Source organism: Muntiacus reevesi, chromosome 2 (assembly GCF_963930625.1).
Source record: "Muntiacus reevesi chromosome 2, mMunRee1.1, whole genome shotgun sequence".
Classification (NCBI taxonomy): domain Eukaryota; kingdom Metazoa; phylum Chordata; class Mammalia; order Artiodactyla; family Cervidae; genus Muntiacus; species Muntiacus reevesi.
In genome coordinates this window covers 111,824,148-111,846,916 of record NC_089250.1, presented here as the reverse complement: position 1 = coordinate 111,846,916, position 22,769 = coordinate 111,824,148, and the positions used below count along the sequence as shown (strand labels likewise).

The 22,769-nt window shown below is 39.1% G+C and overlaps 1 protein-coding gene across 8 annotated transcripts in view; it reads left to right on the top strand.

The window, feature by feature from the left end:
• KCNMA1 (potassium calcium-activated channel subfamily M alpha 1) overlaps positions 1–22,769 on the top strand; it is a 748,269-nt gene that overhangs the window by 549,357 nt on the left and 176,143 nt on the right. For all 8 annotated transcript variants that reach the window (XM_065922697.1, XM_065922687.1, XM_065922690.1 and 5 more), the window contains one exon: positions 20,141–20,250. In XM_065922697.1, the coding sequence (XP_065778769.1) occupies positions 20,141–20,250 (110 nt within the window). The remainder of the gene's footprint in view (positions 1–20,140; positions 20,251–22,769) is intronic.

Here is a 22,769-nt window from a genome sequence, read left to right as displayed (position 1 = left end):
TATATAGATTTGATTTCCTAATATATTTGTGAGCATTTTTCTTTATCTCTATATTTGTGAGTAGATATTTTTCTATAGATTTTTTATACTATCTTTGTCTGTCTTTAGTATTAGGGTAAAGTTGACTTCATAAAATAAGTTAAGAAATCTTTCCCATCTATTTTCTAGAAGTGATTATGTAGAAATGGTGGGGTTTTTTTCCCCTTAAATGTTTAGTAGAATTCATTAGATTTATTTTACTAAAAAATTTTAAAGACTAATGTAATTAGTTAGAAATCTGTTTAGATTATTTTATTTAATCTTGAGTGAGTTGTTGCGGTTTGAACTTTTTAAAACATGAGAAATTAGTCGAATTTTTCCGAGTTGTTCAATTTATGTATATAAGTTCATAGTTTTCTGTTGTCCGTCTAACGTCTTCAGGATCTATAATAACGACCTCTGCTTATTCTTGATTTTTAGATTTGTCTTGTTCCTTCCCTCATTCCTCCCTTTCTTTCTTTTTTTGGCACATAAATTTTGCTGATCTTTTCAAAGTTTTTGCTTATATTATTTTCTTTATCTTTCTGTTTTCTTTCTGCTTGCTTTAGGTTTATTTTACTTTTCTAACTTTTAAAGATGAAATGTAGTTATTGATTTGAGACTTTTCTTTCTTAGTGTAAACATTTAAGGCTATTTCAGTCTATGAACTGCTTTAGGTACATTCCACAATTTCTGAAATGATGTATTTTCATGTAGTTAAAATAGTTTATACTTTCATTTGAGGCTTCTTCTTTGACCCATGGGTTATTTAAATGTTTGTTGCTTAATCAACAAGTATTCAGAGCTGTTCCTCTTATATTTCTATTCTTATTTATGGTCTGATTCCATTATGGTAAGGGAACCTACTTTGTATGATTTTGATTCTTTTTAATTTGTTAAAGTGTGTTTTATATGATCTATCTTGGTGAATGTTCCATTGAAGCTTAAGAAGAATGAATATTCTGCTATTGCTGGGTACAATGTTCTATTAATGTTCATTTGGGCCAGTTGGCTGATGGTGTTCAGTTCTATACCCTTGCTGATTTTATGTCTACTGATTTTACCTATTACAATGAGATGACTGCTGAAGTCTCCAATTATAATTTTGGATTTGTTTAGTTCTGTGAAACTTTGCTTTGTGAATTTTGAAGCTCTACTGATTATATATATGTTTGGATTGTTGCATTTTCTTGATGAATTGAACTTTTTGTTATTATATTTTGTCCCTATATCCTTGGCAGTTTTCTTTGTTCTAAAGTCCAGTAGATTTCAGATCTGATTTAATAGATCCATCCAAGATTTCTTTTTGATTAATGTTTTAATGAAGAAATATATAGATTCTCATGATTTTTTTTGAAACAAACTACCTCTTTAAATTCTAAGTGATTTTCCTATAGCCAACTTATGCTTGGATCATTTTAAAAATTACTCCGTGAATCTCTAGACCATTTATATGTAACATAGTTATAGATATGTTTGGATTATATCTAATATTTTATTATTTGTTTTTTCTGAATTTCCTCTGTTTTAGTTCTCCTCTTTCCTCTTTATTTTCTTCTTATAAACAGTTTAGATTTCATTTTATTTGTAGTGTTTTTTATTATGTAACTTTATGTAGTATTTAACTGATTACCCTTGGGACAATGTGCATACTTAACTTTCCAAATCTACTTAGATTCAGTGGTATACCAGTGTAATGTGGAAAACTTACTAACCTATGGATCTCTTTACCCTCCCCATTTTTGTTGTAGTTGTGTTGTTGAAAACTCCATCAAACAGTGCTATAATATTTCCCATTTCAGTTGTTCTGTCTTCATTCCTGATATTCCAACTTACCCCTTGGAATCATTTCCGTTCTGTCTTCCTTATAAATGATTTTTCTTCATTTGAGAATGTCTTTATTTCATCTTCATTCCTGAAGGACATTTTTGGTGGACACAGAATTCTGGGGAGACTAATCTTTTCTTTAAGTTCATTTCAGTTCGGTTCAGTCACTCATTCATGTCTGAGTCTTTGTGACCTATGGACTGCAGCATGCCAGGCTTCCCTGTCAGTCACCAACTCCTGGAGCTTACTCAGACTCATGTTCATTGAGTCAGTGATGCCATCCAACCATCTCATCCTCTGTCATCCCCTTCTCCTCCTGCCTTCAATCTTTCCCAGCATCAGGGTCTTTCCAATGAGTCAGTTCTTTGCATCAGGTGGCCAAAGCATTGCAATTTCAGCTTCACCATCAATCTTTCCATGACTATTCAGAACTGATTTCCTTTAGGATGGGCTGGTTTTATCTCTTTGCAGTCCAAGGGACTCTTAAGAGTCTTCTCCAACACCATAGTTCAAAAGCATCAGTTCTTCAGTGCACAGCTTTCTTTATAGTCTAACTCTCACATCCATACGTGGCTACTGGAAAAATCATAGCTTTGACTAGGTGGACCTTTGTTGGCAAAGTTATGTCTCTGCTTTTAAGTATGCTGTCTAGGTTGGTCATAACTTTTCTTCCAAGGAGCAAGCATCTTTTAATGTCATGGCTGCATTCACCATCTGCCGTGATTTTGGAGTCCCAAAAAATAAACTGTCACTGTTTCCATTGTTTCTCCATCTATTTGCCATGTATGGTGTTAGAAAGTGTTCTCATTTCATTCTTTTACAAGTGGTTGACCAGTTTTTCCAGCACCACTTGTTAAATAGATTGTCTTTTCTCCATTGTATGTTCTTGCCTCCTTTGTCAAAGATAAGGTGTCCATAGGTGTGTGGATTTATCTCTGGGCTTTCTATTTAGTTCCATTGATCTATTTTTCTGTCTTTGTGCCAGTACCATACTGTCTTGATGACTGTAGCTTTGTAGTATAGTCTGAAGTCAGGCAGGTTGATTCCTCCAGTTCCATTCTTCTTACTCAAGATTGCTTTGGCTATCTAGGTTTTTTTTGTATTTCCAAACAAGTTGTGAAATTATTTGTTCTAGTTCTCTGAAAAATACCATTGGTAGCTTGATAAGGATTGCATTGAATCTATAAATTGCTTTGGGTAATATACTCATTTTTACTATATTGATTCTTCCAATCCATGAACATGGTATATCCCTCCATCTTTTTGTGTCGTCTTTGATGTCTTTCATCAGTGTTTTATAGCTTTCTATATATAGGTCTTTTGTTTCTTTAGGATGATTTACTCCTAAGTATGTTATTCTTTTCGTTACAATGGTGAATGGAATTGTTTCCTTAATTTCTCTTTCTGTTCTCTCATTGTTAGTGTATAGGAATGCAAGGGATTTCTGAGTATTAATTTTATATCCTGCAACTTTACTATATTCATTGATTAGCTCTAGTAATTTTCTGGTGGAGTCTTTAGAGTTTTCTATGTAGAGGATCATGTCATCTGCAAGCAGTGAGTTTTACTTCTTCTTTTCCAATTTGGATTCCTTTTATTTCTTTTTTTCCTCTGATTTCTGTGGCTAAAACTTCCAAAACTATGTTGAATAGTACTGGTGAGAGTGGGCACCCTTGTCTTCTTCCTGACTTTAGGGGAAGTGCTTTCAATTTTTCACCATTGAGGATAATGTTTGCTGTGGGTTTATCATATATGACTTTTATTATGTTGAGGTGTGTTCCTTCTATGCCTGCTTTCTGGAGGGTTTTTTTTTTAAATCATAAATGAATGTTGAATTTTGTCAAAGGCTTTCTCTGCATCTATTGAGATAATCATATGGTGTTTATCTTTCAATTTGTTAATGTGGTGTATCACATTGATTGATTTGCAAATGTTGAAGAATCTTTGCATTCCTGGGATAAAGCCCACTTGGTCATGATGTATGATCTTTTTAATATGTTGTTGAATTCTGTTTGCTAGTGTGTTGTTAAGGATTTTTGCATCAATGTTCATCAGTGATATTGGCCTGTAGTTTTCTTTTTTGTGCCATCTTTGTCTGGTTTTGGTATTAGGGTGATGGTGACCTCATAGAATGAGTTTGGAAGTTTACCTTCCTCTGCAATTTTCCAGAGGAGTTTAAGTAGGATAGGTGTTAGCTCTTCTCTAAATTTTTGGTAGAATTCACCTGTGAAGCCGTTTGGTCCTGGGCTTTTATTTTTTGGAAGGTTTCTGATTACAGTTTTGATTGCCATGCTTGTGATGGGTCTGTTAAGACCCATCTTCCTGGTTCAGTTTTGGAAAGTTATACTTTTCTAAGAATTTGTCCATTTCTTCCAAGTTGTCCATTTTATTGGCATAGAGCTGCTGATAGTAGTCTCTTATGATCCTTTGTATTTCTTTTGTTGTCTGTTGTGATTTCTCCATTTTCATTTCTAATTTTGTTGATTTGATTCTTCTCCTTTTTTTCTTGATGAGTCTGGCTAATGTTTTGTCTATTTTATTTATCTTCTCAAAGAACCAGCTTCTAGCTTTGTTGATTTTTGCTATGGTCTCCTTTGTTTCTTTTTCATTTATTTCTGCCCTAATTTTTATTTCTTTTCTTCTACTAACCCTGGGGTTCTTCATTTCTTCTTTTTCTAGTTAACAGTAACACAATAATAGAAGGAGACTTTAATACTCCTCTTACACCTATGGATAGATCAACTAAACAGAAAATTAGCAAGGAAACCCAAACTTTAAATGATACAATGGACCAGTTAGACCTAATTGATATCTATAGGACATTTCACCCCAAAACAATGAATTTCACCTTTTTCTCAAGTGCACACAGAACCTTCTCCAGGATAGATCACATCCTGGGCCATAAATCTGGCCTTGGTAAATTCAAAAAAATTGAAATCATTCCAAGCATCTTTTGTGATCACAATGTGATAAGATTAGATGTCAGCTACAGGAAAAAAATAAAAATACAAACATATGGAGGCTAAACAACACACTTCTGAATAACCAACAAATCTCAGAAGAAATCAAAAGAGAAATCAAAATATGCATAGAAACAATGAAAATGGAAACACAACAACCCAAAACCTATGGGATTCAGTAAAAGCAGTGCTAAGGGAAAGGTTCATAGCAATATAAGCTTACCTCAAGAAACAAGGGAAAAATCAAATAAATAACCTAACTCTACATCTAAAGCAACTAGAAAAAGAAGAACTGAAGAACCCCAGGGTTAGTAGTAGGTCTTGTTTAAGTCTTGCAAACACGTTGATAGCTTTATGGTGGCATGTGTAGTTGAACTGTTTTATTTTAGACTGCAAGTCCTGATCAAGCTTCTGTGGGTTGTAATTCCAATATGAGTTGAGTTTTCAAAACATTGGCAGGGCTATTTGGATGTGTCCCACATCGATCTCAAGCTGGGTGATAGTTTGTGCTTTGGTTTTCAAAATCTATATATACTGTGTAGGATCAGTTTCTTCCTTGTACAGCTCAGGGTGAGCCCAGGAGTTCATAACTAATTGTAAGGAGCTACTTTAAGTTCTCTTTCTCTGTGATCTCCAGGGGAATTTGAGCTTCCATGGGGTCTTCTTTACTATCCTCTGACCAGAAAGCTGGGCTTTAGCTACCCTGATTTGTTATATACTTTCTACTATTGTGTCCTCACCTGGGCAAACCAGCGGGAGAACAGAGGGAGACTCTTTGGGGACCTCAGATCCTAAGCCAGAAAAGTTTTTCCTACCTCCTCTTATCTCCCATTGCCACTACTGCTACTGCCACCACTGGGTGCTTAGGGGTTGGGGTGCAAGAGAAGAGAAGAAAATAAAAGATACCCTAAACCATGATTTTCCCCACTCTTCCTCTGAGTATTAAGAACCCTTTCTACTGGTCTTGAGTTAGAGCAAGAGCTTCTCTTGGAGCTTTCTCTTTTCACATTCTTGTCTTCATTTACAGATTTTGCTTTTCCTTGAAGTCAGGCTAGAGGATACCACAGCAAAAACAAACTCTGCTGATTTGGTAGTACTTCCAATTCTGGTCATTTCTCCTAATCTGCTTACTGTTTATGTCTCGGAGTCTTCAAGTATCAGCTGTATGCATTTTTTTCCAGGTCTAATAGATGCATTCAATGAAAGACACAGGATGGAATGTCCTTATTCTATTTTACACAGAGCCAGAAACCCAGATATCACTTTAGAAATGATATTCTCTATTTGTCCTTTATAGCTGGACCAGGGGGAATACTGCCTTTAAGGCAGTGTCATTGTTATCTTCATCATATCCTTTTAGCATATTCAGCAGTCACTGTCTTTAGGGGGTGAGTTTGAGGTAATCAGCCTTTTTCATCAGTGACTATGAATAACATAACTTGGCAGGCTGCGTTACAATGGAATCCTGTGCATTCCCTGGTAGAACAATAGGAGGTAGCTGTTTCCACTTTAGACTCATTTGGCTGATTTAGAGAAACTTTGGGACACCTGTAAAATGACGCTGAGATCATTTTAGGCATCCATCTGCCATCTTGAAAAACGGCATGCAATAAAACCTTTCAACTGGGTATAATTTTTGTAGTTTTTATCATTAGCTGTCACACATATCCCATGGTAGCAAGAATGATGCAGGCCCACTGATTAGAGTTTCAGGTGCAAAGAAATATGAGGGTCTTGCCTCAACACTGTGCTTTGCGTACACTAGGGGTTTGGAAGTAGACCAGGAAGTGAATGGAATTAACTGATGTTATATAAGTGAGAGATATCACTTCCTCCCTTTTCCTTTTCCTGTGGGCAGGTGGAGTATCTCTGCCTGCCAGGAACTAGCATACAGCTCTGTGCCCACTGACCTTGGTGTGCAGAAGCTCTTTGCTGTGATCGGTCTGCCAAGAAAAGTCTGTTTATGCCTAGCCTCCATATTTATGGCATTTCTTTTTCAGACAGTGGATTTAATCAGTTTCTTCTTTCCCCCTAGACTGTGACAATGGGGCTTCCCAAGTGGCGTCAGTGGCAAAGAACCCGCTTGCCAGTGCAGGAAATGTGCGAGATGTGGGTTCAATCCCTGGGTCAGGAAGATCCCCTGGAAAAGGGCATGGCAACCCACACCAGTTTTCTTGCCTGGAGAAATCCCATGGATAGAGGAGCCTGGTGGGCTACAATCTAAAGGGTCACAAAGAGTCAGATGCAACTGAAGTGGCATAGCATAGCACTGCTGCTGCTGCTGCTAAGTTGCTTTAGTTGTGTCCAACTCTGTGCGACCCCATAGACAGCAGCCCACCAGGCTCCCCTGTCCCTGGGATTCTCCAAGCAAGAACACTGGAGTGGGTTGCCATTTCCTTCTCCAATTCATGAAAGTGAAAAGTGAAACTGAAGTTGCTCAGTCATGTCCGACTCTTCGCAGCCCCATGGGTTGCAGCCCACCAGGCTCCTCCGTCCATGGGATTTTCCAGGCAAGAGTACTGGAGTGGGGTGCCATTGCCTTCTCCGATAGCATAGCACAGACTGTGACAAAATAAATATCATTTCTTAAGGACTTTATATTGGTTTCTTGTTGGCGATGAGAAGTCCTTTTATTTTAATGGTTGGTTATATTTTTCTTCTCCTTAAATTTAGTGAGGAAAGAACCAGAGAAAGAGGAATATTTGGTGCCTCTTTCAGAATTTGGATGAAGTATTAGACTTGATCATCCACAAATCTTGGATGGTGTCTCCCTGTCCAAGTAGATCCATGGAACATGCTGCTATTCAAATGTGCCCCCACATCCTCTCCCTTCCTGCTGTCCCTCAATCATGGAATGTGAACGGAATTGTGAAGCTGCGTGATGGGCAGAGGCCTAGGGTAGTGGGAGTGGTTGTAAGGCTCTAATTTAGAACATGATTTGTTGTAAGACCTTGCACTGCTTGCTTAAGCTTTCTGGACTTCATACTACCCACTGTGAGAAGTGGAAGAGCCTAGCAGACTGTTGAAAAATTACCAATATATGATGGCACTCACCCTCTTTATCCTTCTTAAGAGTGGTATGGTTTGGGTTTGCAGTGAGACCTGATACTGGATTAGGATTGGACCACTGATGGGAGAACACAGAGGGGTGAACTTTAAAACTAGCCCCTAAAGTGGTGTCAAGGCAACCTACCTTTGATTACTTATGATTTTGTGTTGCCAACATCTTTGTAAATGACTGAAATTGGGGAAGTCTCTGGGATTCTTTGTGGTGAGATACAGAATTAGCAGAATTTTCTGCCTGAATACAGTTTCCAGGACTGCAGCATTATTCATTAGCCTAAGTGACACTGGGTCCTTTAAATACCTCAATTCTCTGCCAAAAACCCACCCCTACCCCACAGCTAGAAGCTTTTATCTGCATATACAGGTGAAACCTGTGTGTGCCTGTCTGGCTTTTCCCAGGTTTCTCAGTGAATGGAGATTTGCTGACTGTTCTTTTCCATATGTAATGAACTTCCAACTAGCAAGAGCAGCCCTGCCCAGGACAGAGCCCTGCAGTGGCAGTTTCTGGAAGGATAGCAGCTGTATGCTGAGATGTGTCACCTATGGAGAAATCTGAGAGTGTAGCAACCTCCTGGGTCCTGCCTGGAGTACTGATATATACTATAGACAGCATATTAAAAAGCACAGACATTACTTTGCCAACAAAGGTCCTTTTGGTCAAGGCTGTGGTTTTTCCAGTAGTCATGTATGGATGTGAGAGTTGGACTATAAAGAAAGCTGAGCACCAAAGAATTGATGCTTTTGAACTGTGGTGTTGGAGAAGACTCTTGAGAGTCCTTTGGACTGCAAGGAGATCCAACCAGTCCATCCTAAAGGAAATCAGTCCTGAATGTTTTTGGAAGGACTGATGTTGAAGCTGAAACTCCGATACTTTGGCCACCTGATACAAAGAGCTGACTCATTTGAAGAGACTCTGATGCTGGGAAAGATTGAAGGCAGGCAGAGAAGGTGACGACAGAGGATGAGATGGTTGGATGGCATCACCGACTCAATGGACATGAGTTGGAGTAAACTCTGGGAGTTGGTGATGGACCGGGAGGCCTGGCAAGCTGCAGTCCATGGGGTCACAAAGAGTCGGACATGACTGAGAAATTGAACTGAACTGATGGACTTGAACTTGCTTGTGGGACCAATGAGCATAGGGACAGAGAGACCTTTCCCTGACCAAAAAGTATCATCACAAGTCTTCTTTTTCTTCTCATCTTATACCAACTGGAGGACATCATCCTGGAAATTTTCTGGGAATACTGAACTATAACAAGAGTAGAATCTAGTGAGTCTTAGAGGGATGTGGGCAGAAGTCAAGCCCAGAGACCAGAAGTAGCTAATCCAGTCAACCCATCAGGGTTTTTTTTCCCTCAGGGGTCCTTTCAGGAGACCAGACTGGATCTTTCTATATCAGATTACATATGACCTTTCTGATCATATATGACCTTTCTCCCATTTGGGGAGACAGTCAGTTCTTTCAAATACCTAATGTCTCTCTTATCATCTTATCTATTCAGAGTGAATGTGGGAAGGGGAGGAAGAAGGAAGACCTCCAGGGAATACTGCTATCTTTAGGGGATATACTCAAGCTACTTAGTTTTTCTCCTCAATTTAGAGGATCATTGGATGATTAGTGATGTTTCAGGTGTTTCTACCAGCAGCTAAGCCACGCGAATCAGTGGTCCTGCATCTAACTAGTTATGTTCCTTTGTGTGAGTGATAGAGATGTCCTCATAATCACCATCATCGGCATCATCACCATCATCATCAGTAGCATCAGCATCATCACAATCAACAACGTCATTACCATCATGAACATTCATTATTTATAATGCTAGAACATTTATAGAACATCTACAGGGTACACGTCCAATAAGTGCCATCTTTTAATGTGATTAAACCACGAGTGTACCTATCACATAGCAACCACTCAGCAAACATTAGATATTTGTCAGGTACTACATTAGTGCTTTACAGGGATCACTTCATTTCATCTATCTTCCTAAGAAGTAGGTACTATTGTTGTTCTTATTTTTCAGGTGAGGGGATCAAGGCTTGGAGAGGTTATACAATTTGACCTGGGGCATTCAGTGAGATGGGATTTGAACTCAGAGGTTGCATGTACTTTGTTACTTCCTGCCTTGCTACTGCACTCAGGATCAGGGGTCCTCTTAAAAAGAAACTGCTAAGCCCAGCTAAATGCCTAAGCAATTTTATAAGCTGTCCACCTTCAATCTCTGAACCAAATATCTTCTTGATGAGGCCCAAAATCCACTCTAGGAAGCCACAGAGGGGAATTTCTGAAGTCATTTTAACTTCCTGTGAAAATATTCTCTAGCTGGCAAGAGATTTTCTAGATAACAATGAATACACAATAAAGCGGGTGCCTCTGCCCTGGATACCTGGCTCACAAATAACCCATTTGGCTTCCCAATCATCCTGATACCTAAAACTAGCAGAATTTATGCTCGTGGCTTGAATGGCTCTGTTCAGCCAGAAAAGGCTAAAGTTTATGGCTGAAACCCTTTGCTCTGAAATGAAATCTAGTCTCTTTGGCCCGACTTTATTAGGCTGTATTGTACAGTGATAGGAGACGTAAGTATCCAGAATCTGCTGTCACTAAAACAGGACTGAGTTGGCAAGAATTTTTATCCTCACAGTCAACACTTTGACCTAAAGTAGAAAAGTTGAATAAAAATTAGGGATACAAATTAGAGCCATTTTCTGAAAGTTTCATTTTAATTGAATTAAATACAGCCATGTCATTGTTCTCTCTTTACCCAGCCCACATTGAAATGGAGGCTAAGCTATCATTGGGGTCACTGGATCAATGGAGAGAGACTAAGTAGATAAATCTGGATTCCTGAAATATTGTTTAGACTAATGACTACAACAGACAAAACACTGGGATACCCATCTTGTGTTTAATTATCCACGAGCTTTCACTGTAACTGGCTCCAGTATTTAGTGATACTTGTAGAAAGCATCCTTTTTCATCTCTTACTCAAGTCTGCTAGGCCATGATTGATTCCCTGGTCCTCAAAGGCATAATGGAGAATACTTGTTCCCTGTTCTTCACTCTCTTTGGGAGTACCTCTGCTACTCTTAAGTGTGATCCATATTTGGGGAGTATTGATGTTATCTATGAGCTTGTTATAAATGCAGGATCTTAGACCTCACTCTAGGACTACAGACAACACATTTTCATCAGAGTCTGGGAAGCACTGGACTCACAGCCTTAAATGTGCCCACTGGTAAGAAATTATCCTGTATTAACATCAGTGAATTCAGTGAGATTCTCCCCAAACTAAAATACAGTCTAAGATACTGAAGATTTTCTAAAAGCGTGGGTAATTCTCCAGTGATTTGTCTCATCAGAAGCAACCTCCTGTGCTGATTCAAGTGCTTCTCTAAGTCCTTCCTTTTCTCCCAGTTCTTAATTAATTAATTAGTTAATTAATAGCCAACAGTTGTTTTTGACCTCAGTTTTAGGAGCAATGGAATTGCCAAGTACAGCCTTTGCTGGACTCTATTTCCTGCTGAATTGTTGTTTGATCCTACATTGAAATTCAGAGAGTGAAATAAGAAGACTGAGGGCTGGGTCACATGGGAAAGAGAGTATAGTCATGGACAGAGCAAAGGGGACTCCTTTTTGCAGGCAGGGTGGTGGGACTGTAGCTAGTAGGAAGAAGAACTTCTATTAGATTGGTGGCAAATGCACCAGTTCCTCAGAGTCCTTCCTTTCATATTCAAGTCTCTAAGGTATTGGATCTAAAATTTAGAAAACCATAAACCACTTACTAAGTAGCCCAAGATGTTCTGTGATGACAAAATTTCCCAGTAATGTATTGCTCAGTAAGTTCTGGGAAGTTTAAAAAATCACTCAATTATACACATCCCCTATGAGATACCAAGAATATAGAATTTTTCAGCATTCAGAGGCACAAATTGCTTTCTTTTATGGTTAACACTAAATGTTATGAAATTATCAGTACTGACTTGTCATTGGATGCCTAGAAAAATTCGACTTCTTTGTCTCTTTCTCCAGTTTTGCCTTGCTCAGTTCAATTTGACAAATATTAATTAAGTACTTCTTAGAAGCACCTGATAGGGTAGTATGCTGCTTGTTCTAGAAGATACAAAGTTGAATGCATTGGGGAGGAGCTTGTTACTTTATTATAGTCCTTGCCAGTCATTAGGCGTCTCAGATGCTGTGATGGTAGCTAACAATAGCTAATGTGTCCTGAGTGTTTCCTGCAAGTCAGGGAGTGTTCTAAGTGTTCTTTATCCATCAACTCATTTAGCCCTCCCAAGCTCCCCAGAGGTGGGCATGATCGTGTTCCTATTAAGGCAGGACAGAGCACTTCAAATTAGGGAACCCAGGGAAGACCACACAGATGAGGTGGCATATGATGGGAATTTCACAGCAAGAGTTGGATTCTGACAGTAGAATAGGGGAAACAAAGTGGTGGGGAGATCAGGGAGAGGGAATGTTAAGAATAGCATCCTGGTCTCCATCAGCTCCTCCTTGAAATAAAGGATTCCAAGTAACTAAGCATCACGTTTCCTGCTATGGAGATTTAAAACTCATAGTAACAAGTGAAGTACTCTGCATTGCACTAAGGAAAGTCCCAGTTTGGCTTTGTGAAATCCACTGCTTCCCAAATATATTTTATCATCCATTCAACAAATATTGAGCTACTGCTGTGTTCCATTCACTGTTCCAGGCACTACAGACTTAGATGAATTTTTCTGCCTTTAAAAAAACCTACATTTTAATGGGGACTGACAGGACTCCCTGTTCACTCTCTTATGTTCAAGATGACACTTGTTAGCAAGTTCTGTTGAGTTTACCTTGGGAAATCTTGGTTGGGAATAATCCTGCTCTACTAGAATTTGGGGAAAATTGTGAGAAGTAAGGTTTGTAAGATAGAGTGGGACCAGTATAACTGCAAATGCAGTCTGTGGATGGGTGCTGTGAACTGTTTGCCTCTAGGAAGAGTTAAGTACAGGAAATGAGAGGAAGTGCTTAGGAACTTCTAAGTTCCTAAATCCTTAACAAATTCATTTTATATTGGTTGAATCTAATGATAAAAGTTTTGGACTTGTACTTTGCATCTCTCCTCTATTCTTTTTTTTAGAAGTTCATTTCTGTTACATTTTTGCAGAAGTTTGAGTCTGCCAAACAATGAGTATTAGAAATAGAAACAAGACCCAGTCTCTTACCCCAAATGGGTTGAGAGGCTGTTCTGGAAAACCCTGCCTGCCAGGGACTGGATTACTCTCCTGAGGATTGCTCGGCAGGTGTCTGCTTGAGAACACTCACTTGCTGCTTGCCCTACCCAGATGAGAATTATTTTTAGTAGTATTTTAAGAGCCTTATTATTTGAAGTACAAATGAGAATGTTCTTAACTATTATTAAGATTGCAAAACCAAGTTCTATTTGGACAGATAGTGAATAGGCCCATCTTTAAAAAGGTCTGACATCACTTAAGCATAAATACCTTTTCTGCATTGAAGAGGAAAAGAAGGAAAGGGTAGACAAATATGTATTGAAAAACATTACCAGTTTCCTGCCGCATAGGTGATACTTTCTGAAATTATAAGTAGTAATTCTTTTTAAAAGTTCTTATATCACTCTTTCTGCTAACCCATCCTTTAACTGCAGTTCCTCTGGAATTCTTTGTTTCTGTGTTTTCAGAAATAATCTGAACTGGAGTAACATGGGAGGTGGGGTGGAGGTGGGAAATGCCCTGTGTTCTGTGGTGTTATTAACCTCTCTCTGCACACTTCACGTGGACTGATTTTTTTTTTCCCCTGTAATGCCTGATGGAAGAAATCTCACTTGATAGTCTGCAGCCCACTAGTCTGGGAATAAGAGATTTGGCTCAAGTCCATGCCAAAATTTGTCTTTGGAGTTGTTTATTTATTCTTTCAATGCTGAAGCAACCAATTATCTGGTATTCCATCAAATCCCAAATAATGTATTTTAATTGACATTATCCTGAAGCGTTTGAACAATCTGAGATCCTTTGGTCCTATCCTCTCATTCTGGAAAATGCAATCTGAAATAGGCCATAATGGTGGAATGCCAAATCATTATGGGGTCCCTGAAATCCAATGCTGCTCTAGGAAGGGCAGCCGGCCTGAGGCCACATCCAAGAAGCATAGCGTTGATATGCAATTTGGCGCAGAGGAGAGATATATTCTGAAAAGGTGCAAATCACCATTGGTTTCCCATCTCTTCTGCTTCTTTCCTGTCATTTCAACTGTATCACCTGTTTCTTCCGCCCCTGGAAAGCTGTGCAGGGAGGCATTCTCTGTTCTGGCACTCATGAGAACCTGAGCTAGTAAGACTCAAACATTTTGTTTTTAATTCTATGAGTCAATTTTAGGACTTGTGATTATATAGAACAGTGTGGAGGCTAGGAAGAGAGGGAGGAAGAGTTGCATGCCCACTAGTAAAAACTGGGGCAAGTTTGTTAACATTGGAACATAGAGGGAAATAAAGGAGGAAAGAGACGATCCAGGAATTGTGTCAGTGATAGTCTTCTTAACATTCACTTGTTCTTAACGTTTTTCTTTCCAGCAAGAAATGATTAGATGCAGCATTGAATCCAGTTTTTCCAAGTGGCAAAGTATGCTGTTGAGGGATGTGGACAAAGGACCCCACTCATTTTAGTGACCAGCTTAGAGCCCACCAGTGCTGATCCCTTTTTTAAAAAATTGTAATTAAGAGCTTGACACATTTTGGGGGGGTTCCCTCTTTTTTGTGGGAATAAATATGTTTTGTGGGATTAAAGATACATTAGCCAGTTCCTATCTCAGCACTGTGTTTTAGACTGTCACATTACAAATGACAGAGATAAAGTACTCTATAATTTATATGCACACATATTCAGATGCAGTTAATTCTAGTTAAAGACTTATGATTGAAAGCTATGCATCCTTTAAAGGAAGAATATCAAGAATTTAGATAGGCTTTTTAAAAAATCATAAATGTGATAAATACCTGCTATTACAATAGCTTTCTACTCTCAATTTTAGGTGATGCTGGTGTGTTTGTTATGACTCACCTCCTCTTATTGCAGCTATTAACATAATGGCCCTTGGTTTTTATAATTTCCTCTTAGTTCGTTATTTTTGATGTGCACAACATAACATATATTTGGATTAAAACAATGTACTTGTTTTCAATTAAGTAAGGGTTGAGATATGATAGTCTTTGGAATCATTTACATGACTCTGGAGGTAGGGACAGACTTTTGCAAAATTATTTAGCCATAATCAATATGGTTATTCAGACTCTTCGCTGGAAACAGAAATCACAGTGATCATAACATACCCCAGCTGGGAAGGTTGATTTTTCACATTCACCGGGTTGTTAGCATTAGAGAAACACAGTTTCACTCTAATCAGAGAAAGCATAAAATATAAAAGGTGTCGTTACTGACCTACCATTAGTAACACATGCAGAATCTGAGATCAAGAAGGTGTTACTTCCCCCAGAGCCAAGGCTGATGTTTCCAGTTGGATGGTACCTTTGATGATGAAGCAGTCAGCCGTGGATCGGTGTACAACCATTTACTTAAGGGACTGAACTAGACTGGTTGAAAAATTAGATAATGAAGGGCAGATAAATAAGACCATGAGAAGTGTGGACGAGCGAGCCCCACGGCTTGGTTCTCTTTTCTCACTGAAGATCTGTGAGTATTTGATGAATAAGGACCCAGAGCACATCACCTGCTCATCTTTGCTAGGTGCTCTTCTAAAGCAGCAGGAGTCTGATGTGACAGCCAGCAGAGAAATTGCTGCCCCAGGAAATGCTTCGCCTTTGACTGATTGCTGAATGGCTGGCAAATTAATTTTGGCACCTTTACCTAAGTCATTTTGCTCCCATTCCTCCATTTCTCTGCTGGAAAGTATGTATTCACATTACAGTTAAAAATATGTCGACAACACAAATGTGGAGAACAGCATGTACTATTTCAGGAAAGAAGTTGTAGGCTTGGATGGTTCCATTTTATAGAATAGAAATGATGTCATCATGCTCTGAGAGAAGGCCTGAACTCTCCTTTCAGCTCAACTTAAAATCAATATTATTTCTCACTGGCGTCTTATAAAGTCAGGGGCTCCAGGGTTTAAGATATTGAGTGCTTGAGGAACTTCTGTTCTGGTATTTTCCTCTTAGGTAATGTTTAGCAAATCTTTTATATTTAGCAAACCCTTCAAGTCCACCAAAATTCTAGAACCATTGCTTCCTTATACATTTATCTCTTCAGTCTCTAGCAAGAGATAATTTGGGGGGTGGTTAATAGCATGAGCTCTGAATCCTGTTTATACCACTCATTGGCTTTGTGACCTTTAGTGGGTTACTTAACTTCTCTGTGCCTCTGTTTTATCATCTGTTAACGGGACTCATAATGACAATAACTCACTGTACTCTCTCTAGATCTCTTTGTTCACTGTCATTGAACAATGCCAAGTTTTTCAACTCAATGTATTTCACACTAATTTTTCCTTTTCTAATAATGTATCTTATTACTGATGACAAAAGTAAAAGGGATGTGCACTTTTGCTTTGGCTCTTTTCAAAATAAGTGAAAGGTGCCATGCTTGAGAATTATAAAAGTAAACTTTGATAAGACGGGGTAGTTGAAGCCCTTGCCTCGGGATGAAGGTTGATGTTCTGTTGTCTCAGCTGGTGACACGTTACAGTGTCATAAGGCTGGTTGCTGGCTCCCTGACTCTCCTGATGTGATTGGCCTGTTCCTGTCATTGATCTGTCACAACTTGCCATTCTTGCCCTTAAGGATTAAAGGGTGTTAAGTGTTTATTATAATTACTGATTCTTCTTATGTTATAGTATCATCTTGTAAATTAACTGTGGTAAAATACATACAACAAAAAATTTACCATTTTACCATTTAAGTCATTTTCAGCGGGGTTTTCTTTTTTATGGGAACATTTATTAGAACCTGAAAAACTTGTTATCAATAAGGAGACTGTGTTAAAGATACAGAAATCTGAAAGGGTTATGACAATGACTTGAAACTCCTCAGCTTTTAGACTGGCCATTCAATGCTGCTCCCCCTCACGCTGTAGATACCATCTGAGAATCTGCATATGTCTGTCAGTTCATTTGCTCAGTCGTGTCCAACTCTTTGCGACTCCATGGACTGCAGCATGCCAGGCTTCCCTGTCCATCACCAACTCCAAGAGCTTACTCAAAGTCAAGTCTGTAGAGTCGGTGATGTCATCCAACCATCTCATCCTCTGTCACCCCTTCTGGAGTGGGTTGCCATGCCCTCCTCCAGGGAATCTTCCTGACCCAGGGATTGAACACAAGTCTCCTGCGTTTCCTGCACTGCAGGCAGATTCTAGGTTTATGTTGTGCTTTTTCTGGGAAATAAAAATGTATGCCAGTTTAAATAAAATTCAATCAGTAACTGGAACGACTCTTAAGACACAAATTATGCTCAATAAATATTTGCTGAAGGGATGAATCAATGAAAAAGTGTATGCTAATTTCAAAAAAACAGTAATACTGATATTCTACAAAGAATTTGTTTCTACCTAAATTTAAGAAGTTTAATGATGAACCTGCAATAAAATTTGGTCTCAAAGGTAGTTCCATTAGGCCATAGAAGCATGAAAATAGTGATCATAACCAAAAGAGCCAAATTAAAACCGTATTAATTTAGGAATAGTGTCAACAATTAATAATAATTAAGATAAAGTTTCATATTTTCGTTCTTTTTAAAAATCAAGTAGAATATTTAAATTAGCAACATAAGCAATATATTATAAAAGGAATATCCCTGCTAAAAGAATAAGCTGAATTGTACTTCAAGAAAACTATTTGCCCATGAAACTCAACTATAAGGATATATAACTGGCAATCCATCAGGTAGTATCCTATTTACCAATAAAAATTATGATAATATAGTGTCCCAAATATTATATATTTCAAACTATTTACTAATGCAGACTAAACTTTCTTTAGATTCGTTAGCATTGATGACCTTTGCTTATGAAGTCAAGAATATGTTTTTGGAAAAATAAAGTCTTATGAATGGGAGAGATTAAAAAGTTTGTGCTTAGCTAAACACATAGCAGTTAATTTTAAGTAAATCATAAAATTTAGCAATAGAACTGGTTGAGTCCTTTCTTTGTTTTCTTTTTTTAAAAGACCCTACTTTGGGGAAGACTAATGTGTAGATGAATAACCATACCCAGCAATGCTGCATAGTACATGTCTAATGTGTGGGAGTAGGTTAGAAGCAGCTCAAACTAACGGAGTTAACCCACATGATTTAATCACCCAGCCCTAGCACAAAGCAGACAAATAGCAGAGAAGCAGGGAGCAGTCAATTTATTTCTAAATTATTCCTAGCTTTTGTATTTCAGAGTGTCACCAAGTAGATAGTAGGTGTGCATTTCCTACTATTTCCAAGTCTCCTTTATCTCCCCCACTTAACTGATTATTGAGCCATAAGCAAGATACATTTCATTCATTACCAGCACAGGACATTATTAAGAGTCATTTTACTGATTGGCTCGGAAGCTCTCTTTCTTCCTCCCCCTAATCTAACCTCCAGTAGAAGTGAATTTAGGAGGTGGCAGCTTACAGATACCCAAGAATCACACAGACTGCTTGTTTTCCTGGTTTGGGATTCCATGACATCCCCAAACTCCCAAAGGGGCTCAGTGTTCTTGTTGCTGTTCACTTTATATAGTTTTAAATGGTTGACTCCATGGTAACTCCCTTCCAGAAATGCCGAACATGAAGAGGACTGTTGGGAAAACCAGTTGAACTTGATTAATTGTGGAAAAAAGACATGTAAATGATATTGGGATTGAGACCTTTCTGAAACTACGTTTAACTTTTAGTAATATTCAAGTTAGGGTTGGAGAAATTTACTTTTTCCCCAAAGTAAAAATAGATACATTGTTTTGTGTTATACATAATGCTCATTGCAAAAGCCTTCAGACTATACAGAAATCTACAGACTTCTATATTTCATAGTCATTCTATGTCTCAAAGATAACAACTGTTACTGTCTTGGTATGAAGCTTTCTGTATTTTTCTATGGCTTTACAAACTTTTAGTTAATTACAGGATATTTAAAAAATAGAATCAGACTACACATGTTATTTAGTAATGTGTCTTTTAATGTAATTTTCTCTATGAAGAAATTTTCATCATCATTTTTAATTGCTTTCCTGTATCCCATGGTATAAACCTACCATTTTTGGTTTCTAATTTTTCACAAATAGAAGGATATTCTTGTACATATGTATGTATATACTTCTATACTTTTTTCTTGCTATGAATACTTAAATTGAAATTGTGTAAAAAGTATTACACTCCAAAATCACTGCAGACGGTGACTGCAGCCATGAAGTTAAAAGATGCTTGCTCCTTGGAAGGAAAACTATGACAAACCTAGACAGTGTATTAAAAAGCAGAGATGTCACTTTGCCAACAAAGGTCCGTATAGTTAAAGCTATGGTTTTTCCAGTAGTCACGTATGGATGTGAGAGTTAATTTAGGAATAGCGCCAACATAAGGAAGGCTGAGTGCCAAAGAACTGATGCTTTTGAATTGTGGTGCTGGAAAAGATTCTTGAGAGTCCCTTGGACTGCAAGGAGATCAAACTGGTCAATCCTAAAGAAAGTCAACCCTGAATATTCACTGGAAGGACTAATGCTGAAGCTTCAGTACTTTGGCCACCTGATGTGAAGAGCTGACTCACCGGAAAAGACCCTGATGCTGGGAAAGATTGAGGGCAGGAGAAGAAGGGGGCAAGAGAGGATAAAATGGTTGGATGGCATTGTTGACTCAATGGACCTGAGTTTGAGCAAACTCCAGGAGAAAGTGAAAGACAGGGAAGCTTGGCGTGCTGCAGTTTTGAGGTCACAAGAGTTGGACATGACTTAGTGACTAAACAACAACAAAAAAGAGTATGCATTTTCTAAATTTTGGTAACAATTAAAAATTGCTCCCAAAAAATTGTATCAATTGTGGTGAGTGCCCATGCTTCCCCATTCTTAGAAATCGTATAGGAAGATGTGGTGCTCTAGAGTGGATAGCTAGTCTATGAGTTTCGGGTCATGGAAAGTGTCACATGGCCATGTGGTTGTGTTCCTGGTTGTTGAAGTGAGTCACCATTGCCCAACCAGTGCATTCATTTTTTTGCCAGATGGGATAACCCGGTTTTACTTTGTACAGTCTATTGTCCTATCTTAAACCCTTTTCCTATGTTCTTCTCCCTTAGATTGAGGAAGACACGTGGCAGAAGTACTACTTGGAAGGAGTCTCAAATGAAATGTACACAGAATATCTCTCCAGTGCCTTTGTGGGTCTGTCCTTCCCTACTGTTTGTGAGTAAGTGACCATTAACTGTATGCTCTTTGGCTTTCACGAACATTCAATGTGTCCCTTGCAGGAAAAACATCTCACCAGTAGCCAGCACAGCGCGGCCATTGAAAATTACCAGTGTGTTGTGCTCAGCCTTCTGCAATGAAGGGGAAAGTTGGTCTTTATATAGCCCCTGCTTTGGGGGTTTCTACTAACTTTCCTTTCCCTCCAGTTCTGAGAATCTTAGGTTTAGATCCTTCATATGCACTAAATTATGAACTGCAGTTTTTCCTGCATGTCTTGAATTATGCCCCTGTGATATAGACACTTGTATGAAGGATGGCACAAACCCGTGCCTCTGATTTTACCAGGGCAAGACCAAGTCTTGCTAGCCCCTTGATGAAAGAAATTTTAATTTCTTTCAATCAAGTCAGATCATAAAGACATCAAAGAAGCTGCTGTTCAAAGTGCTTTCTGTATTTGCTGAGGGAATGTGGCGCCAAATGTACGCAAAGAGGCTTTTAATAGTCCTGAGCAATTTAGCCCCAAGACGGACATCTGCCACATTATAACAATAAAAAGCCTTAGTGTCTCCTTCTACTGGCTCAGCAGGATGGATATGAGCAAGGGGTAGCCCTAGCCTGCATGACCCTTTAAGGTAGAACAGGTGATCATTTAAGGGCTATGGTGTAAGGAGCTCCAGGTATCCCAGACCTCAAGAAGCTTTCACCAGGATGATGGCTCAGATCCCCCACCTAGAAGCTCAGATGTTGGACAGAAGTCAAACAGATGCTTTGTCCCCATGAAAATACAGACTGGAAATGCTGCAACATGCAGCCCCATCCTTTGACACTGTAGCAAAGACTTTGGTAAACTCAGTTTCACTGATAAAAACTGTGACGAAGCAGGAAGATCTAGGAACTCAATGGGCTGAGGAAGAGGAGATATTCCTTTTTGCTGTCTACATGCCTGCAAACCAAACCCACCTTCTGGAAAGGGCGACCTGAGGAGGACAGTCCTGGGGGCTCTTGGGCTCCTCAGAGTTTTCTGTTCTATGACCAGCAGAGAGGAGGCAGAGCACCCAGTAGCTTGGTGTTTACCTGTCAGTGACTGCCATCAGTGAGCACAGCAGGTGCATCCTGCCTGTCCCCGGGCCCAGACCCTGAGCAATCCAAAATCGTTTGACTGTTTACTGAGATTTCTCACCCTGTCTCAATGCGGAAGTTTAAATGCTAAATGGACTGGAAAAGCGAATAGGTAATTGATTCCGAAGGAGTTATTTTCTGAAAATGGATGCCCTATTGTAACTCCCATGTGTTCCTTTCTTTGAGAGCTATTTCTCATTCTGCTGTAGAAAGGAGTTAACCATTCAGAGGCACTGGGTCCTGGAGCCCTGAGGCAGTCCCAGGGGATTTTCTGTACTTTGGAACGTGGACTGCCTAGGATAGAAAGCCCAGGAGGATTCGGGACTTGTATTGGAAGCTGGTTCTATAAGAAGGCAGTTGAAGCCGCCTGTGTCTAATGCAGGGGTGGTCTGCGCACACAGCAGACCTGCCAGGGTCTGGAGGAGCCCTGTGCACTGGGGACGTGGTGGGGGGCTATGCGAAGCCCCCTTCTTTGGCTGTTGAGCCCCCCTGACTTAACTGGCATCAACCTGAGTGCTCCCTCGGAAGTCCATTCATCTGTCTCCTGGGGCCCCCACCCCCTGGCCCCCTGCTTTCCGCCTGCTTCTCATTTTTGCTTCTGGGAACTGAGACAGTTCATTTTAACAGTGTTAACCTGGAGGGTTAGGAGTGCTCTGTCTGGAAGTTCCAGCTGGGGTGTCTCTGGGGTCAGTTTGACTCACATATTTGTCCTACACAGTGTTTACTTTATTAAAACTTTGTCGCCAGTGTTGCAAAGAAATGGTTTCTCACATAAAAACTAGATTAACGAACTCTTTTGAAACTTTAATAAACCAACATGGGACCTGCATTTCTACTGAGGCCTAAGTAGCTCCAGTTCACTGTAAGGAGGGGTTTAGTCAAGGACCTCCCCCTCCCTGTTGTCTTAAACTGACCAAATTTGCATTTACACTGGGGCCTGGCCCCCTCCATGGGCGAGCTAGCCCACTCTGACATAGTGGGTGTGTAAAACTTCTCTGCCCACTGGAGCTGGCTCAAGAGCTGGACACGAGTCTGTAAATATTCCCCTTGATTGATTTTCATGTTGACAACATGTTCTGAGAAGGAGAAAATCCTTCAGACCTACCTTGTCAGAGAATTTAGCATTTGTTTGTTACAGCTTCTGGAATTAAAAAAAAAAAAAAAAGATGAAAAACTCGTGAGTGAGAACATGCTCAACTTACTGCTATTATTCCTTTAACACAATGATACAGCAGAGGTAGAAATAATCAATAAAGAAAGGACATTTAATGAGATTTAGGAACATCCCAAAACATTGAAGCTCTCCTCAAGCATTTGATTATCTGGAGGCTTAATTATCTGTGTTTTCTACTTTAAATTAAAGAAAAGCCATAACTCAAAGTTACCAGCAGTTTAATGATA